Source organism: Chiloscyllium punctatum, chromosome 13, assembly GCF_047496795.1.
Source record: "Chiloscyllium punctatum isolate Juve2018m chromosome 13, sChiPun1.3, whole genome shotgun sequence".
NCBI classification, from domain to species: Eukaryota; Metazoa; Chordata; class Chondrichthyes; order Orectolobiformes; family Hemiscylliidae; genus Chiloscyllium; species Chiloscyllium punctatum.
Genome location: NC_092751.1, coordinates 107606558 through 107626569, shown reverse-complemented (window position 1 = coordinate 107626569; position 20012 = coordinate 107606558). Strand labels below are relative to the sequence as shown.

Below are 20012 nucleotides of genomic sequence, written 5' to 3'. Positions count from 1 at the left end.
CTCGGTTATCTGGTCATGAAGAGCAATGCCCAACTCACAGATTCCCCTTACCCCTGAAATGATGCCAGAGCTCCATGAATCAGAACCCACTTCTCCCACACCGGACTATGAATCACACATTCATCTCTCTAACCTGATTTGCCTGATATCAATTTGCATGTGCCTCTGATAATAATGCCTTATAGTGGCTCAGTGGTTAGCACTGCTGCCTCATAGTGCCAGGGACCTGGGTTCAATTCCAGGGTGTGGAATATGCACATCCTTGCCATGTCTGTATGGGCTTCCTCTTCCAGTCCAAAACTGCAGATTAGGTGGATTGGCCATGGGAAATGCAGAGTTACAGGAATAGGGTAGAGGGTGTGCCTGGGTGGGATGGTCTTCAGAGGATTGGTGTGGACTTGATGGGCTGAATGGCCTGCTTCCACATTGTAGAGTTTCTATGGTTTAGGTAATAATGCAGAGATTCTGACTGGTTAGGTTCTGCTTCATTTGGTGTCTAGCTCCTCATACAGACTATGGAGAACATCCTTCTTTGACCTACCCTACTGGTTCCTACATGGACCACAATAGAACATAGGAAAGTACAGCATAGCACAGTCCCTTCAGCCCTCGATGTTGTGCTGACCTCTAAGATCAAACTAGCCTACATACCCTAAATTTTACTATCATCCATGTGCCTATCCAAGTGTTGCTTAAATGTGTCTGGCTCTACTACCATCACTGGCAGTACATTGCACACACACACCACTGTCTGTGTAAAGAACCTACCTCTGACATTACCCCAAACTTTCCTCCAATCACCTTAAAATTATGCCCCCTCGTAACAGCTGTTTCTGCCCTGGGAAACATCTCTGGCTATCCTCGCTATCGATGCTTCTCATTATCTTGTCTCAAATCACCTCTCATCCTTCTTGTCTCTCATGAGAAAAGCCATAGCTCTCTCAACTTTTCTTCATAGGACATGCCCTCCAGTCCAGGCAGCATCCTGGTGAATCTCCTCTGCGCCCTCCCTTGAGATTCCACGTCCTTCCTATAATGAGGCAACCAGAACCGAACACAATATTCCAAGTGAGGTCTAGCCAGGGCTCTATAGAGCTGCAGCATAACCTTGTGGCTCTTAAACTCAATCCCCCGCTAATGGAAGCCAACACACCATACACTTTCTTAATAACCCTATCGACTTGGGTGACAACTTTGAGGTATCTATGGACATGGACCCCAAGATCCCTCTGTTCCTCTACACTGCCAAGAATCCTGTCTTTAACCCTATAAACTGCATTCAAATTTGACCTTCCAATTCAGATTTTTCCAGATTGAACTCCATCTGCCACTTCTCAGTCCAGCTCTGTATCCTGCAAATGTCCTGTTGCAATCTACAACTGCACCCCCACACTATCCACAACTCCACCAACCTTCCTGTCATCGGCAAATTTACTGACCTACACTTCCACTTCCTCATCCAAGTCACTTATCAAAATCACAAAGAGCAGAGGTCCCAGACAGATCCCTGTGGAACACCACAGGTTACCGGCTCCAGGATGAATACTTTCCAACATCTACCACCCTCTGTCTTATATGGGCTAGCCAATTCTGTATCCAGACAGCCACATTTCCCTGTATCCCATGCCTTCTTACTTTCTGAATGAGCCTAACATGGGAACCTTATCAAACACCTTGCTAAAATCCATGTACACCACCATGCTCTACCTTCATTAATGTGTTTTGTCACATCCTCAAAGAATTCAATAAAGTTTGTGAGGCATGACCCTCACAAAGCCACATGATTAGTTCTTTTTTTCATTCCACTGCAACTTCCTCTCCAGCCCTGAATGGATATCCCAAACCTGATTCCAAGCAGCTGTCTGGACTCACACTCTTAACTGCGGAGTGTCAATCCCTCTCACTGTATGGTCGCCTATTACCACTACATTCCTTTTCAATTTCCAGTGACTTCCTGTACCATCATGCCACAGTCAGCCAGCTCATTTCCCCTGCAGCCTGCATTCTCATCCAGGATAACCGACTGAACCTCAGGATTGCTGGAGGATTGTATTAGCTGGAGGACCGTCACTAATAAATCCAAGTGGTAGTTAAGGTGCATTGTCTTCACCCAGGGAATTGTGGAAATGTGGAACCTGCTATAACATAGAACAGCTGAGGTGAATTGGATTGATGCATTCAAGGGGAAACTTGATATCCACATCAGGGAGAAAGGAATCAAGGGAGATGATGGTTAGGTGAGAGGTTAAATAGAAAGAGCTGGGAGGAGATTCATGTGGAGCAGAGAGTCTAGAACAGAATAGATGGGCTGAATGGCCTGTTTCAACACAAGTTGACACGCTTGTTCGTATGAACAATGGCCATCTGGTCAGGTGCTTTTTGTGAGTTTTGCTGTGGGATTAATGACTGTCTGTCTGTTAAAGAGAAGCACAATGTTTATCCACATCAATGTAACCCTTCACAAGGGTCTTCACTGATGAACTGCTAGGAGCAGAATAATTCTCAGTCCTTGCAGAATCAAATCCCAGTGTAACCACAGCGTCCAGCCCCCTCCCAAAACCCTGTTAATATCACAGCTCATTATTTAGAATCTGAGGGATGCAGCTTTCATTAATCACCCACTTCATTAAAATACAGCAAGTCGATTATCAGATGGAGGGCTTGTTGAAGGAGCATCGGAAAAGCAGCAGCTAGTAGGCCAATGCCTGATTCAAGTGTTACATCAATTTACTTAAAAAAGACAGGTCTGGATCCCATTGTGAGGCAGAGCTGCTTCTAGATAAATGGCACTTTCCAAAGGGAATCTTTGGCATTATTGATCTACCAGTGGGTTGATGATGGAGCCTGGTGATGGGACTCTTCCCTTCACATAATTGTTTATGGCAAATCACTCTCCGATTCAGTGACATCAATGTTATTGGAACAAATTATCTAAACGGATCTGTTTAGTTTTGTAAACAAGTGGAAGTGAAAGCTGTGGCTTGTGAGCATGATGATGACAAAGTTCACACATATAGGCTGATGGGGAAAGGTTGGGCAGCTCTTTCTGAGAGAGCCAGCAGGGATAGGGTGGGCTGAATGGCCTCCTTCTATGCTGTGATATTCCACCATTCTCTTGCATGAAGTAAACAGGATGAAAATTCCCCTCTTTTCTACAATCACACAAAGTATAGGATGTCCCTCTGTGTTAAACCCTGTGCTGCCGCTGGGAGATACTCTTTGAGACTAGGTGTGCAGATAGGCTTCAAAGAACAGGCAAACTCTGCTCAGGGATCTGAGATTTCACATGACTGTCTTGTTTTTGGTTCATCACATATTCACATGTGGATAAAATGCCAAATGTTGAGAGCAAGTGGCCAGGAACATCTGCTGCTCCCTCATCCAGGCTCCCGGCCCATTGCTCCCACAGCAGAGTGCAGCATCCATGTGTAATAGGTACCAGGACAGTACATCACCCTGTGCAGCCCCCGGACATTCCTCACCTTCTGCTTAATAACCCCCACCCAGCCTACCCTGGAGACCTCAAAGAATGGACAGGAAGCACAGTTCAAAGAGGCCTCATGAGGTTCCATGGAAGGCTGCCCAGGAAAGGAGGAAAGTTCATTTCTCCATGGACGGCAACGAGAGGCATCCCAACTGACAAAGGCACCAGGACAGAGGAGATTGTGGAAGGTCGGCTCAGGCTGAGGGGAACCTAGACAGGAAGCTGCTACAAAAAGACACAGTTTATATCAAACAAAACAACAGAATGGATTAAAGTTATAAACCAAACATTCTAGATGCCCCTGTGCTCATAATCAGCCTATAGCCCTGACAATGGATGCTGGAAATCTGAAATAGGAATAGAAGTTGCTGGAGAAACTCAGCAGGTCTGACAGCATCTGTGGGAAGAAAGCACAGTTAGCATTTTGGGTCCAGTGACCTTTCTTCAGAACTAGAGATGGATCACTGGACCCAAAACGTTAACTTTGCTTTCTCTCCACAGATGCTGCCAGACCCTGCTGAGCTTCTCTAGTGATTTCTGTTTCAGTTTCGTGGTCTTGAGTGTTTACACACACCATGGGCTGGTTGACCCTATGAGGTTTCACACTTTTCAGAGTAAGAGCTCAGTCCTGAAGAAGCTGAGGAACAGAAGAGTCATACAGCATAGAAAAAGGCCCTTCAGCCCACCATCTTCGTGCTGACCAACAAACACCAAACTACACTAATCCCATTTACCTGCACTTGGTCCGTAGTTTACTATCGTCCAGATGCTGAAGAAGTTTGTACCCACTGGAGATCAGAGGAAGACATCCACTGCACCCCATATACCTCTCATGGATGCTGTCACGTTTGTGAACAAATGTGTTTCTCACACTTGACTGAGAAAGGATTGTGCCCCTGAACAGAGGGTTTCAGCAGATTGGGATGTTTATGAGTTTTGTTCACGCTAATGAATATTAACGAGGTTCCTGTTCATGTCAGGTGGGAAAGGTTACTCATCAATAGGTTCAGAGCAATTAACAGCAAAACCTGAAGCTGCTCCTGAAAAACTGAACTTTCACTTTCTGCCCAATACAGCTACATTGCCCCGCCCTTCAAAACATTCTAGAAGGGCCCGGAAGGTTCCGGTTAGGTTTCAGTACTCACTTTCCAGTCAGCAGCTCAAAGACCAGGATCCCCAGAGACCAATAATCTGCCCCAAAGTCATGGCCTTTGTTCATGATGATCTCAGGGGCTACGTACTCGGGCGTTCCACAAAATGTCCACGTCTTCTTGCCAAGACCAATCTGCTTTGCAAAGCCAAAATCAGCCTAAGAGAAAGATAGACAGAGGGTGAGGAGAGAAAAAGGAGGGAAAAGAAGGGGGGAGAGAGAAATGGAGAGAAGACAGAAAGGGGGGAAGGGAGAAAAAGAGAGAGGGAAAGAGAGTTAGAAAAGGGAGGGGATGGAGAGTGAGAGAAAAAGAGAACAAATTTGGAGATATAGGGTTGAGAGAGTGAGAGAGAAAGTTGGGAAGTGAGAGAAAAGTGAGGAATAAGGAGAGGGTAGAAGGGCAGAAGAGAGAATGAAAGAGGGAGGAGACAGGAAATGGTAAGAGAGGGAGAGAATAGGAGGGAGGATGGTGAGGTAGAGGGAAAGGGATAGATAGTGAGAGAGAGAGAAATTATAATTCGATAGATACAAACAGGGTGAGGCCATTTCAGCCCACCCAACCTGCTCCATTACCTAATATGGTCTTGGCTGATCAACTGCCTCTATACTCTCCCATCTGCTCTTCATATCCTTGTATTCTCTGAGAAAACAACAATCCTGTCTTCGCCAGCCTTAAAAATAAAATCAATGATAGAGACTTCCCAAGCTGGTGGGGACAGAATTCCAGATTCAGAGCCTTCTGAGTGGGGAGGAGGAGAGGGAAGGAGAGAGAAGCGTTCTACCAGATAATGGCGTAGGATTGGTTACAGCCAGAACCTCTGCTTGACAGTTCTGAGGAAGGGTCACTGGACCCGAAACATTAACTCTGATTTCCCTCCACAGATTCTCCAGACCTGCTGAGCTTTTCCAGCGATTTCTGTTCTTGCCTCGGGTTAGCAGCATGTGCAGGAGGTAGCTGAAAATTTCCAGCAGCATTTTCTGGAGTGCATCCATAGCCTTACACCTCTCAGACTACAGTGTGTCCCTGTGAGCTGCTGAAACACTGACCTCAGGACCCCCGCACTTGCTATTCCAATGAACCTACATCCCTGTTCACTGGCTTTCCACACTTCTGCTGTTGGAAACAGGTCCTCTTTATATCTGCATTCAAAGCACCTCATAATTCTGAAACAAAGACTGATTGAGGATTACAATGGAATATCTGCAGTGTGTGAGCTTTTAATATTCACTTGCTATATTGTTTGTGTAATGAAAGCTTCTGTGTTCTTGTTTATAATGTGAATTTCAGGACTTCTATTTAAAAAGAATCTACTCACTGCCCACAGAACTTGCTAATGTGAAACTGAGAGTTGCTTTTGTAGGCATAGCTAATTCTCTGGGCGGCACGGTGGCACAGTGATTAGCACTGCTGCCTCACAGCGCCAGAGACCCAGCTTCAATTCCCGCCTCAGGCAACTGTCTGTGTGGAGTTTGCACATTCTCTCCGTGTCTGCGTGGGTTTCCTCCGGGTGCTTCGGTTTCCTCCCACAATCCAAAAATGTGCAGGTTAGGTGAATTGGCCATGCTAAATTGCCCATAGTGTTAGGTGAAGGGGTAAATGTAGGGGAATGGGTCTGGGTGGGTTGCTCTATGGAGAGTCGGTGTGGACTTGTTGGGCCGAAGGGCCTGTTTCCACACTGTAAGTAATCTAATCTAATCTAATCAGGTGAAATAACAAAGAAATTGAGACCTTTTGTAAATATTCCGGTATTTCTGGATGTCACTGTGATTCTGCCCCTGCATCCAGACACTTCACTAGGCAAGTGTAGTGAGAGGATTTATGCCCGAAATGTCGATTTTCCTGCTCCTTGGATGCTGCCTGGCCTGCTGCGCTTTTCTAGCACCACACTTTTCAACTTCACTGGGCAATGCAATACCAAATTGCCTTAAAGTGACAAGCAAAGATATTCACCAAGACGCCCTGGACAACACCTTTCAAACCCACAAGCATTTCTACTTAGATGGACAAGGGCAGCAGATACATGGGAACGCCACCTGCAAGTTCCCCTCCAGGCCATTCACCGCCCTAACCTGGAAATATATTGCTATTTCTTCAATATCACTGGGTCAAAATCCTGGAACTCCCAGAATTAACAGCACTGCATGTCAAAGATTGCAGCAGTGCACGAAGGTAGCTCACCACCACCTTCTCCAGGGTGACTAGGGACAGGAAATCAATGGTGGCCCAGCCAGCAATGCCCACATCCCATGAATGAATCAAAAACACAAACACCTCATTTGGGATTCCCACTGCGGCTGGTTAAAAACCCAACACAGAGTCAGACTCAGCACAGCAGGTGATCAAAAGTTACCTGGAAACTCTCAAACACATTTCCAACATAGATTTCAATCCACTGGGGAATAAGTGCTTGCACTGTGAATGGAATGTAAATACTGTCTCTCATTCTTGGTCAGGTCTGCTCACATCTGAAAATGGAGGTGTTACAAACCAACAGGAATGTTCGGAAATAGTTGAAGAGAGGCCTCGCACAGTGCTGGTGTGAACCAACAGGAGTAATGTAACAGGGACAGTGAAAGAAATGGTATTGCTCATTCTCTATCGACACTTTATATATCAAAGGTGGGAAAAGCTGCTGGTTGGCCAAGTCTGAGGTAAAGTGGTCAAAACTCCTTAAATATAACCAATCAGCATTGATAATCCTAACTTCAAAATACCCCGTTCCTCAAATTTGTGCTAAGTAAAGATCCCTCCAGACGTTAGTAATTGAAAGACATTGATGTTGTTTGATAGACAAATGTTGGGTCTCTTAGGGAATGAAGCAACATGGGATTGGGTGGGAAACTGAAGATGGAGCAAAAGATCAGCCACGATCTTACTGAATGGCACCGCACAGTTGAGGGCCGAATGGCCTACACATGCTCCTATTTCTTCAGCTCTAATGGGTGAATATTGTGTTCATGGGGAGGCAGGGAGGCAGACTCCACCAGACATACCATTTTCACATATCCATCTTTATCCAACAACAAGTTCTCTGGTTTGAGATCCCGGTAAATAATTCCTCGATTGTGCAAATAATGAAAGGCTTCGACCACACAGCCCACACAAAACCGAGCTGTCGACTCATCGAAGAAACACCTGAAAATGAATGTACAAATTTAGCCTTGGCAGGAAATCAAACTTTATTTGGTTTAGCAATTTCTCCTGAGAGTTATCTTGGGACATCTTATTATGTGAAAGGTGTTATACAAAATCAAGTCTTTGTTGTAGCTGTTTTGTATCTGTCTATCATTGCCAATGAGTGTGTCGCTGTCTACAGTATCCAGCTGGTTAACACTGACTGATTTGTCAGCTTGAACAGTGAAGGAAAAGGGTTCACATTTAACATGTGCAGAGACAGTGGTAATTTTATTAATGCTCCCCCTGAGGTGTTTATATTTGTTCCATAAGGAACTATGGAGCAGCAGTGCCCATCAATCAGGACTGGTCTGACAGTGTAGAGGGGACTTAACCCTCGTGATGATTTCAAGGTTACATTAGCCTCAAGGAGTTCCCAGTTTGAAATGCAAAGGTGTGGGAAGGTGAACTCACATGTCCATTTACCTATTCACAGTTTGGTTACAGGGAAGTCAGTTTATCACCTCAGAAATGTGCATTCCAAAATCCTAAACAGCCTCAGTAGCTCTTCGGGAGGACCGGCGAGAATTACTTTACAGAAAATATTCAGCTGGATCCCATCTTCGTGATGTAAGCAATTCAATCAGGACATCCTTTAAAACAAATACCGCAGCCACTGCCTCTTTGCAGTTTGTGGGATCTTGCTGTGCAGACATTAGCTGCTGTGTTTCCTACATTACAACTGTGATTGTACTTTGAAAACATGTCAATTAGGCTGTGAAGAGTGTCTGAGATATAGTACGGAGGGAAAGCTACAACAGAAATGGAAGCTCAACTGACCTGTCTTTCTGGGCCTGAGCTCTCGATCACCTTTGCTCAGGAATTTGTAATTCTCCAGCCAAACTCATCCAGCATTGTTCGGTCTTAAATTAGCTCCTCACAATCCATCCATGTGACCAGCCCATTGGATAGCCCCAACTGCTCCACTCCCACCACAGACTGATTAGATTCCCTACAGTGTGGAAACAGGCCCTTCAGCCCAACAAGTCCAAACCAACCCTCCAAAGAGTAACCCACCCAGACCCATTTCCCTCTAACTAATGCACCTAACACTATGGGGCAATTTAGCATGGACAATTCACCTGGCCTGCACATCTTTGGACTGTGGGAGGAAACCCACGCAGACACGGGGGAATGTGCAAACTCCACACGGACAGTCACCTGAGGCTGGGATCGAACCTGGGACCCTGTTGCTGTGAGGCAGCAGTGCTAACTGCTGAGCCACCGTGCCACCCTAACTATGAGGAGTTTCAGATGGTTTTGTTCTTTGAATGTAGCTGGCTGATAGTTGGCTTTGTGCTCTCCTATACTGGAGCGACAGTAACTGTAGAGCTAGTGAACCTGCAAGACAAGGTCAGGCTATTGGCTCCATGCACTGACTCCTCTTTCAACCTTTAAGTTGGATCGGCAGCAAAATGTCCAATGTATCTCAACAGTAGGGGGCAATGTTGAGGGAGGGCACTGAGCAAGGGAACTTGAGCAGTTGTGCTGGGACTTCCAGCAGTAGGTGGTGATGGTGGGGAAGGACAGCTGCAGTAGTCAAAGAGGCCCTCTCTTTTGGGTATAAAGGCTGAGAGGAAGAAGTGGGCAGGAAAAGGAATCTTCAAACTGATGTAAATTAGAGGCTTCATTCCTTGTCAATACCCCCATTTCTAACTTTAATGCGAAATGGGTTCATGTGCAGAACTGTGGGGAAAAGGCAGGTGAATAGCACTAGCTAAGATGCTTATTTGAAGAGCCAGCATAGACATGATGGGCTAAATGGCTTCTTTCTGTACTGTGACAATTCTGTGATTGAATCCATCCTAATGACTACTCAGTATAATACAATTCCATCCACTTGTTCATTGTTACAATGCCCCGAGTGTGTTTGTCTGCCTCTACTGCTCCAAAATCAATCTGGTAGGAGAATATGGTCTGCTCTCTGACAAATACCACAGCATTTCATGATAGTTACTGAGGGACTGATGGCTATCTATCAACTGCCTCTCCTTCTCCAGCCCTTAGAGTTTCTATCAATCTGCATTCAGATGGTGTTCAGTGTCAGCTCAGCAAATCTTGGATTCCTCAAATCGACTGTTTGAGAGCTCACTCCATGTGAGTGTGTTGGAGCCTCTAGGTAACACCAGCATTTCATTCCCAACTGGTTTCAGGTTCTGTTTAACAGCAAAGTGCTCCTGCAGTCCATAATGCCCCTGACTTTACCCTCCTATGACCAAGGAGTGTTTTGGGGGGAGGGCGATCTAAACATCCCACTGACCAGATACTGATATTTTCAGCTCATAGTAAATCGATTGAGTTTTGGAAGTTGCAATGGTCCCCTACAGCATCTGCAGACTCTGTGTGGAGAGGGAAGCTCAGATCTTCAGCATAGTCGATGTGAAAGGGACTTCCTCACCTCTCTCTCGAACAGGATGGCCCTATTTTAAGGCTATGGCCACTTATTCTGATCTCCTCTTCTAGGATGATTAGTGTCTCTTCTTCCATCCTGTCAAATCATTTCAAATATCTGAACTAGACCAGTCCTGAACCTTCTAAATTCGAGAGGGGTTTTAATCCAGGGTTTATCTGGGTTGTCCTCCTAATTTAATCCTTTAAATCTCACTATTGTCCCAGTAAATCTTACAGCACATCAAGGCCAGTGTATCCTTCTGGAGATGAAGTGCCCAGAACACGATATGATGAATCCAAATGGACTCAGCTCAGGGCCATCAACAAATGAAGCTTGAATTTCAGCCCCTGTGTGTTCCAGCTGCCATCTGCTCATGTCTATGATCTCAGAGCTTCTCAGATCAGTTTGTGCTGATATACAAGGCATTGCACATGTAATAAAACACGTGAACACGTAAAACACCTACACTCACATGTCACGGAGAATGCTCCATAGCTCACCTCCCAGACACACCTCCAGGAGCATGTACACATACTTGGAGTCTCGGAAAGTTCGGTACAATCTACAAGAGACAGCAAGCTCAGGGTCAGGCGATCTCCGTAAGCATATTTTGCAAAAGCCTTACATCAAAACCCAATCTTTCCTCTGTGAGTTACAGCAATTAGTTTCATCCTCTACTGATTAAAGGGAGACAGTGGTTTTGAAAAAAATATTCTCTTGTGGGATGTGGCCATTGCTGGCTGGACCAGCATTTACTGCGCGTCCCTAGTTGCCCTTGAGAAGGTGTTTGTGACCTGCCTATTTGAACCACTGCAGTCCATGTGCTGTAGGTAGACCCACAGTGCCCTTAGGGAGGGAATTCCAGGATTTTGACAGTGACAGTGAAGGAGAAAGAGCCCTGAACTAGCATTCCGAAAGCCCAGGCTAATGCTCTGGGTACAGAGGGTTAAATTCAACCAAAGTCGCTGATACAATTTAAATTCAATTAATATGATCAGAATATAAAGCTAGCATTCTAAACACTGGACTCAAAATATTAACTATGTTTCTCTCTCTACAGCGGCTGCCAAACCTGCTGAGTTTCTCCAGCATTTTCTGTGCTTTTTAGATCTACAGGACTTTTGCTTTTACTGATCTGCAGCTGGACTCAGTGAGGTGACCATGAAATGGTCCTTGATTATTGAGAGATCTCTCTGGCCCATTACTATCCTTTAGGAAGGGTATTTGCATTCCTCATCTGATCTGTCCTCCAGAACCTCAGCAACTGGGTTGACCCTGAAAAGGTCCTAACAAACTACCAGGGCAATTAGGGATGAGCAACAAATGCTAGCCTTGCTGATGGAACCTATGTCTCATGAAGGAATAAAGATAAATAGATCCTAACATGTCTTGAGCAGGTGAGTGTCGAAAGGATATTTCAGCTTGTGGGAGAATCTAGGTATTTGGTTAAAAATAAGGGGTCACTCATTTCAGACACAGATGAGGAAATATTCTTTCTCTTTCAAAGGGTTATGAATGTTTAGAATTTTTTCCTCTAAAAACAATGGATGCAGAGATTTTAAACCTTTCAAAAGAAGTGGTGGATACACTCTTCATGACCGAGCAGATGAAAGATTGTTGGGTAATGTGTAGAAATGTAGAGTTGAGATTAAAATCAGATCAGCTGTCACCTTATTGAGCAGCAGAGCAAGCACGACGGGTTGAGTGGCCTACTCCTGTTATCGTTCCTTTGTAAAAGCAATTTACTGTGGATGCTTGGAATGTAAAGGAATCACAGAAAATGCTGGAGAAACTCAGCAGCTCTGTTTTTGAGTGACACTTCTTCAGAGAAGCAGAAACATGAACTCTGTTCTACCGTCCCACTTTGATGCTGACAGACAGACCAAGGTCCATGTGACTGTCAGAGAAGGGAGAGGGACCTAGTGCCTTTCCTTGCTCCCCCTCAGTCCGCCTTCTCCTTGGATATTGGCTAATTCCTGGAGTTATGGCAGCTCTTGATGAGACCCAGGTCCAAGGGACTGGATCATTGTCCCCTCTTCCTATGTTGCCTCTCCATTTAATCCTCTTCTCTTCAGATGCTCTTTAAAATCCTGGTAAAAGCCCATCCTGTCACCCCTTCCAAATTTCTACTTCACTAGTTTTGCGTCAGTTTCTCCTGTGAAACATTCCAGGCTCTTTCACCATTTTAAAGGATTTTACACAAGGTAAAGATGCCAGAGCCACACCGGCTGAGGTGACAGTGAAGGACTGTCCTTCTCAACCTCTCCCTTCACCTGAGGCATGGTGACCTTCAGGTTAAACCATCACCAGCCATCTCTCTGTAATGAGAGAGCAGCCCTAAGGTCTGGTAAGACTATGGTGACTTTACTTACCAGGACCATAGGACTACTCTCTCATTAGAGAGAGATGACTGGGTGGGGTTTAACCTGATGGTTACCATGCCTCAGGTGATGGAGGACATTGGGAAGAAGAGTCCTTCATGGTAATGCCAGCCAGTGCAGGAACTAAACCCACGCTGCTGGCGTCACAAATCAGCTGTCCAGCTTTACCAAGGCACTTTGTTGATGCTGTCTGCAGGAAAAGTAGAATTAGTTAGACCCTCAGCCAGAATAAATTCCCAACTCCACCAACCTTGTTCAACTCAACAAAACTAATACAATTGTGAATTTGTTCCTATTTCAGTAACAAGATGAGAAGGCACGAAAAGACACTGTGTCAATATTAATTAGACTCACCAATTTCAGATAAGTGATTGAGTTCAGTGCTCATCAACATTTACTTAGAAACAGAATAGGCCATTCAGCCCATTAGCCTGACCGAATTCAGTCATTGCCTCAGTGCCATTTTCCTGCTCTAGCTCTGCATCTGTTGATGTCATTAGTCTCCACAAACCTCTCAATTTCTGTTTTGAACACATTCAATGATTGGGCTTTGACAGTCCTCCAAAGATTTGCCATGGTCTTAATTAAGAAATTCCTCCTCATCTCAATCTTAAATAGCCTTTCTCTTATCCTGAGATTATGACTCCTGGTTGTAGTCTAACTAGCCATGGGAAAACATTGCATCCACATCCACCCTGTCACATCCTGTAAAAATTCTGTAAGTTTCCCTGAGGTCACCTCTCATTCCCCTTTATCCAGTATTATTTGCTGCTCCCTTGTCAGGTGACTTTACCTGATGAAGGAGTAATGTTCCAAAAGCTTGTGATTTCAAGTAAACCTGTTGGGCTATAACCTGGTGTCGTGTGACTTCTGACTTTGTCCACCCCAGTCCAACACTGGCAACTCCCCAATATTGATGGAAATCAGATAACATTCCAAACCTATACAACTCCACGACTGTGGTGAACATGTGAAAGCATCACCAATGCACATTTCCATCCACATGATTTGTCTACATTGAAAAGCTATGCACAAAAACAAATTTTTTTAAATGATTGAAACATTACCAGATAACTGAAACATCCATTATGGATTGGTACGGTGCAACTCTAAATCCATCAATAGGTAACCCACTTTGTAGCAAAGTCTTTTAGATTTAAATTATTCTGAAATATTCTATGATTAAAGAATGCTTTTTGCTCCTCTTGAGGCAGCTGCAACAGACAGTTTTGTCATCTGCCACACAATCCAATGAAAATCAATTTATTTTTCCTGGGCCACCTGGACAGACATTCTTGGATTTTTGATGACATCTGAAAATGACACGCTCCATTTTTTTTTAAATTTAAAAAGCAGTCATCTTAATAACACCACTCAGATGGAGGTTGAAGCATGATCCCAGTCAGAAAGTGACTGTCATCATTTTGGTCACTAAAACATTAAAACACGCTAATCAGGGAGGAGGGGTAATGAGTTAATTTCAGGGTTTTACCAAAACCAAAGCGTGGGTTGGAAGAGAAGGGCAGGGGAAAAACAATGAGTTTTTAAAAGTCTTACACTGAACTGGGCAATTCTGAAATGTCATGAACCGTGAACTTACTGACAAGAATCATTCATCTGGCAAATTCACAGCTGTCCTTCTTCCAATCAAATACAGCAAATCAAACATTCTGGATTGACAATTTAATGGGATGAATATTTTGCTGAAAAGTAGGTGGGTCAGTCATTAGCGCTGCTGCCTCACAGCGCCAAGGACTTGAGTTCAATTCCAGCCTTGGGTGACTGTCTGTGTGGAGTTAGCATGTCCTCCCTGTGTCCGCGTGGGTTTCTGATTTCCTCCCAATGTGCAAGTTGGCTGGATTCACCATGGTAAATGCAAGGCTATGGGTGGTTGGCTGGGACGCTGTTTGGAGGGTTGACGGGCAGGAGGCTGGAAGAACACAGCAGGCCAGGCGGTATCAGGAGGTGGGGAAGTTGATGTTTCACATGTAAATGTCCACCTCCTGATGCTGCCTGGCCTGCTGTGTTCTTCCAGCCTCCTGCCTGTCTACTTTGGATTCCAGCACCTGCAGGTTTTTTTTGTCTCTAACCAAGTTTGGAGGGTTGATGCAGACTTGATGGGCCAAATGGCCTCTGTTCATTCTGCAAGCTGAATCCTGAGCTTCTAATAAACCATTATTTTAAACAGGAGAGAAAATGGCCTAGTGGTAATATCACTAAAAGCTATTAGTCGAGAAGCTCAGTTAATGTTCTGGGGATCTGGTTTCAAATCCTGCTACAGCAGCTGGTGGAATTTGAATTCAATAAAAGATACTGGAGTTAAGGTTCTAACAATGACCAAAAATCTATTGTTAATTGTTGGAAAATCCCAGCTGGTTCACTAATGTCCTTTAGGGAAGGAAACTGCCATCCTTACCCGGTCTGGTCTCCATGTGACTCCAGACCCACAGCAATGTGGGTGATTCTTAACTGCCCTCTGGGTAATTAGGGATGGGCAATAAATGCTGGCCCAGTCAGTGAAGCCTATATCCCATGAATGAATGAATTTAAAAAAAACTCATCTTTTGCTCCTTTCCTGTTTAATGACCATCTCTTTATGCCTTACACCAACATTTTATTTTGATATTTAAACACTCCTCCCACTAACCTTATCACAGATCCTCCCTTTTTGTTTCAATTTCCCCAGTCCTGCTTTCTCTGCCTCTGAACTTGCTTAAAACCTGTCAGTCAGAATTTTCACAGCTCTTCACAAAGTAATTGACCAATAACATTGACTCTGTTTCTCCACAGACATAGCCTAACCAAATGGAAAATTGGGAAATTTGCGAATGCTGTGTAATTGATTCCGACTTGTCCATCTAAAGCAGTGACCAAACAATAATTGATCTATATTGTAGCAAACATCTGGATATGACTCAGTCTCAGTCACTAGTAAAACATGTCCATAACTGGAAGACTATATCAAACTGAAACAGATTTAAACAAACTTGCACACAGAAACACATCTACGTATAAACACGTGCCTACATATAGACATGTCTACATGTAGACAGATACTCATATTGGTTTAAGGTGGGAGGGGAAATATTTAATAGGGATCTAAGGGGAAACCTTTTCATGCAGAGGGTGGTGCGTGTATGGAATGAGCTGCCAGAGGTATGATTACAACATTTAAAAGGCATCTGGATGGGTATATGAATAGAGAATATGAATAGGGATATGGGCCAAATGCTGGCAAATGGGACTAGATTAACCTAAGGTATCTGGTTGGCAGAAACAAGTTGCAATGTAAGGTCTATTTCTGTGCTGTAAAACTCTATGACTTTATAGACACACATCTTCACATAGACACACATTTGCAAATAGACACACAAATATAGAACACGTCTTCATATAGGTACACACTTACCTTTAGACACATAGTTACATATGGGCGCATACTCCCATATAAAGACACCTAGATAGTCTGGCATTTATTTCTTGTCCCTAATTACCAAAAGGATGAGTTAAAATCAACCACATTACTATGGGTCTGGAGTCACATGAGGTAAGGATGGCAGATTTCCTTCCCTAAAGGACATTAGTGAACCAGATGGTTTTTACAAGAATTGACAATGGCCTTATGGTCACCATTAAAATAGTCTCTTAACTCAAGAATTAAAAAAATCAAATCTCACCATCTGCCATGGCAGGATTCAAACTTATATGCGCAGGAGTTCTGGGGTTCTGGATTACTAAATCCAGTGACACTACCACTAAGGCACCATCTCCCCAAATGACTGTGCCCTCTGAATACAGCTTTACCTACCTCACAATAAATGGGGATTTTGTCTGAAGCAGGATATTCTTTTCCGAATACACGTGCTCTTGTTGTCGAGTCTCTACAATGTGTTTCTTTTTAATGCATTTCAAGGCAAATGTGGTGTCTTCATTCTTCAGTTTCACCTGCAGTTATCAAAATACATTGCAACACAATGTAACGGCCAGTATTAATGGAAAAATATATCATGGATTTTAAAACTGAGATGATGGTGTATGACTCATATATGGGGACGCAGTACAATAATGCATTGTTTTCCCTTAATTATAAATTTCTCTTATAATCTTGCCTGTCAGGCTGAGTAATGGTGTTTACAACAAATTTCTATTTATTCATTAACACCTCAGAGCTTTATTACAGAAAGAGGCTTTTCAGCCCATACTGCTCATCAAACATCCATTCCCCATCATTATGGGTCATTGTCCATCCTTCCCTAATGTCCCACATTACCTTTCTCCCAGTCTCACTTACCAGCTCCACACGCCCAAAGCCTCCCATGCCCAGAGTGGCAATGATGTCAAAGTTTTTGAAAGGGCAGGAACTGGAGAATTTGGCAACTTTTTCCCGGAGCTGCAAGGTCTCCTTGCACTCAGAGGCAGCAAACGTGAGAGGCCTGAGGGGGGTGGAGGAATGGGCAATGGGGGGGGGGGCAGAAATAAAAAGAGTTTGATTAACACTCAACAACAGAAATGTGAGGGAACTAAAGAATCAATGGGCACTGTGACCTTCGGAACGAAGAGCAGTCAACATCAACCAGCAACCAGCAAAAACTATCAACAGTTATTATCTCTGCAGGTCAGAAAATAAGTATCTTCTGTCCTACTTACAGCAAATGGAATATAGCACTTCAAGTAGGCAGCTCCTCACCACCCTCTTAAGGGCAATTGGGGACAGACAATAAATGCTGCCCCAACCAATGATGCCCCCAATCCAGGAATGAATAAGAAATTAACTCTGCTTGCTTACAGTTTTCAAATGATTATTCAGAGCAAGTGTAAATGCTTCATTAACATTTTCTGTTGTATTAAACATTAACTATTCATAGTTGAAAATTATTTAACAAAAGAAAAATTGCTTAATTCTCAGATCGGAAAACCTTATGAGATTTCTTAAAATGGAAAAAAACTTCTCTGATACAGGAACTAAAACAAAATCAGTGTTTTTGCCTGCTCCATTGTTCAGTATGATTCTGGTTAATCTCTGCTTGAACTCCTACCCACTCCCCAGATCCCCGGATTCCTGCAAGACTAAAGCTATGTCTATCCCAGCCTTAAAGATGTTCAATGATAGAGTAAGCACAACCCTTTCAAAGGCTCATCACTCTTTGATCTCAGTCCGAAATGATCATGTCCTATTGTGACACTATGCAGTGTGCTTTAGATTCCCCAAGCAAAGAGTAATGATTTCTGAGTATTGAACCTGTCAATCTCTATCAGAATCTGGACATGGTAATGTTTTTAAAAAGCTTTTGTAGAGAAGGGGTGAGATTTTCTGGAATGATTGGAACCAGGCGAGTCTCCTTGACTATGAGATCCTTGATTAGAATTGTTCACCTGGGCCAATCAGGAAGCCCTGGCTGACCAATAATAAAATGAGATTTTCACACAGCATTGCCCTTTGATGTGAAGGGAACTGCTTGTCACTGGCCACTCGGGTGTTTCCTTTTTTCCTGGTGGTGGAAATTTGAATAAAGATTCATGCACCTTGTGTCTTTCACAAAAAGAAGAAGTAAAAAAAGAAAAAGACAAAAAAAAAGAGATTTAGCCAGAAGATGCATATGGGCAGGCTGCCTTAGAGTGACTGGAAGATGGGAGGGATGGGGACGGGAACGGGGATGGGGGAGAACCTGTTGGGTTCCTGGGGGTCTGTACTGTATGCACTGTTTTTTATATGTAATTGAACTGTCTTGTATGTACAAATGTCACTGTTACTGTTTTGTGATGATTGAAACTGGGATTTGAGGTGTGTCCTCATTTCCCTGAAAGCTGGTTGAACGGTGGGGTTTGGGGCCTGGCTTTGCTGCCCCTCTCCCCTGTAAAATTGCTGTTTCTCTGTATACAGCTGTTAATGTTAATTGTTTTGTAAACTGTGAATTGTTTAATAAAATTTTAAAAACAAAATTTAAAATTTAAGCACTACAGTTGAGAAAAAAAAAGGAGTGTCGGGGTTCTGCTCACTCTGAGAGCTGGCTCTGAGGGAGCTGGATTGGTATCATGGACTAAAGAAAAAGAGATTTAGAATCTCCTCAGTTCAGGGGACTGACACTGTGCAGTTATTTTGGAGGGTTTTAAGGGAACAAAGCCAGGACACCATGGAGAGCTCCCGTGCATGTCTTCAAATAGTGCACCCAAGGTCCTTCTCTTGCACTTGTGAATAAACCAAGCTTCAGTTTTACATTTTGAACGAACAATGGCACCTCTAAGAGTGCATCACTCACTCACTCCTGCACTGCAGTGTCCAGCCTGCAATTAGTGTTTAATCCTGTAGAGTGGGACTTGAACCCACAGCCTTGGGACTAGAGTGCTGCCCACTGTGAGGTACAGCTGTGTCTATATTTGGGTTGTAAATTCACAAAACCCACATACAAGATCTGACTGAAAAATGACTGTTTTAAACCAGCAAAGCTCTGTCCCAACCAGGCTATCACAGTGGTACAATGTGAAATAGTTCACAAATCCAGAGAATACTGACGTTGCATTTCTGTTCTTATCGCTGCGGGACAACTGTTCCACGTATTCCTTCAGGTGGCTCTGCAACTCCTCATAGGTACCAACCGTTTGGTTAAAGATGCTAGGGACATAATTTTAAACATGTTTAAATGTGCATTTTTAAAAAAAGGCAAATCTAGTTATGTTCTGTCATGAAATGACAACAAAGTTGCATAACAATTTTCCAGTTGAAGGATATTATAATTCACATGTGGAAAAACCATTCTCAATGTTGTTCTTGTGGGCCATATCATGAAATATTAACGATAACAGCTGAAACCTTTCTGTCACAGAGACCTCTGGTGATCATGCTTCATGGGAACAGAATTTCTACTCCTCCCGTTCACTGTTGGAAAGTAGTGTAAAAGGTTGATGTTCTTGTAATTATACTTGACACATTCCAGTGTAAATATATGTTCAAAAGCATCATAATTGTTAGAAAATGGAAGGGAGACATGGAAAGTTTAAGATTGAAAACTTATTTAATTTGTTGACTAGAAGCAAATTTCAACCTTCATTATGTCAAACTAATTGTAATTAGAAAGTTAGCTGAAGATGATTCTGTGTTATTAAATGTCACACAACACCAGGTTATAGTCCTGTGGAAGCGTAAGCTTTCGGAACGCTGCTCCTTCATCAGGTAACTAGATTCCCGGATCAAATTGTTTTTCTGGTATCAACAACTCTCTAATCATTCCACTACTTGGCTATTTATCAATGTAAGTTGTGAATGATTCACACTCTTATATTTAATCGCTGCACAGTTCATTTGAGAATAAGCATCTTGAAATGAAACCTGGGCAGAGCAGGAGAGGGGATATTTAATCGAGATGTTTGAAATGACTAGGGGTGTTTATTGAGAGGTAGAAACTGTGTTCACGAGCAGGACGGTCAGTGCCCTG

The 20012-nt window shown here is 43.5% G+C and overlaps 1 protein-coding gene across 3 annotated transcripts in view; it reads right to left on the bottom strand.

Annotated features, from left to right (window-relative positions):
- The window catches only part of prkg2l (protein kinase cGMP-dependent 2, like), a 48154-nt gene that overhangs the window by 10768 nt on the left and 17374 nt on the right, over positions 1–20012 (bottom strand). For 2 of the 3 annotated variants that reach the window (XM_072583571.1, XM_072583573.1), the window contains 6 exons: positions 19094–19192; positions 16874–17015; positions 16391–16527; positions 10674–10763; positions 7629–7770; positions 4630–4793 (listed from right to left, as the gene is read on the bottom strand). In XM_072583571.1, the coding sequence (XP_072439672.1) occupies positions 4630–4793; positions 7629–7770; positions 10674–10763; positions 16391–16527; positions 16874–17015; positions 19094–19192 (774 nt within the window). The remainder of the gene's footprint in view (positions 1–4629; positions 4794–7628; positions 7771–10673; positions 10764–16390; positions 16528–16873; positions 17016–19093; positions 19193–20012) is intronic. The other variant, XM_072583572.1, reaches the window with a different exon arrangement.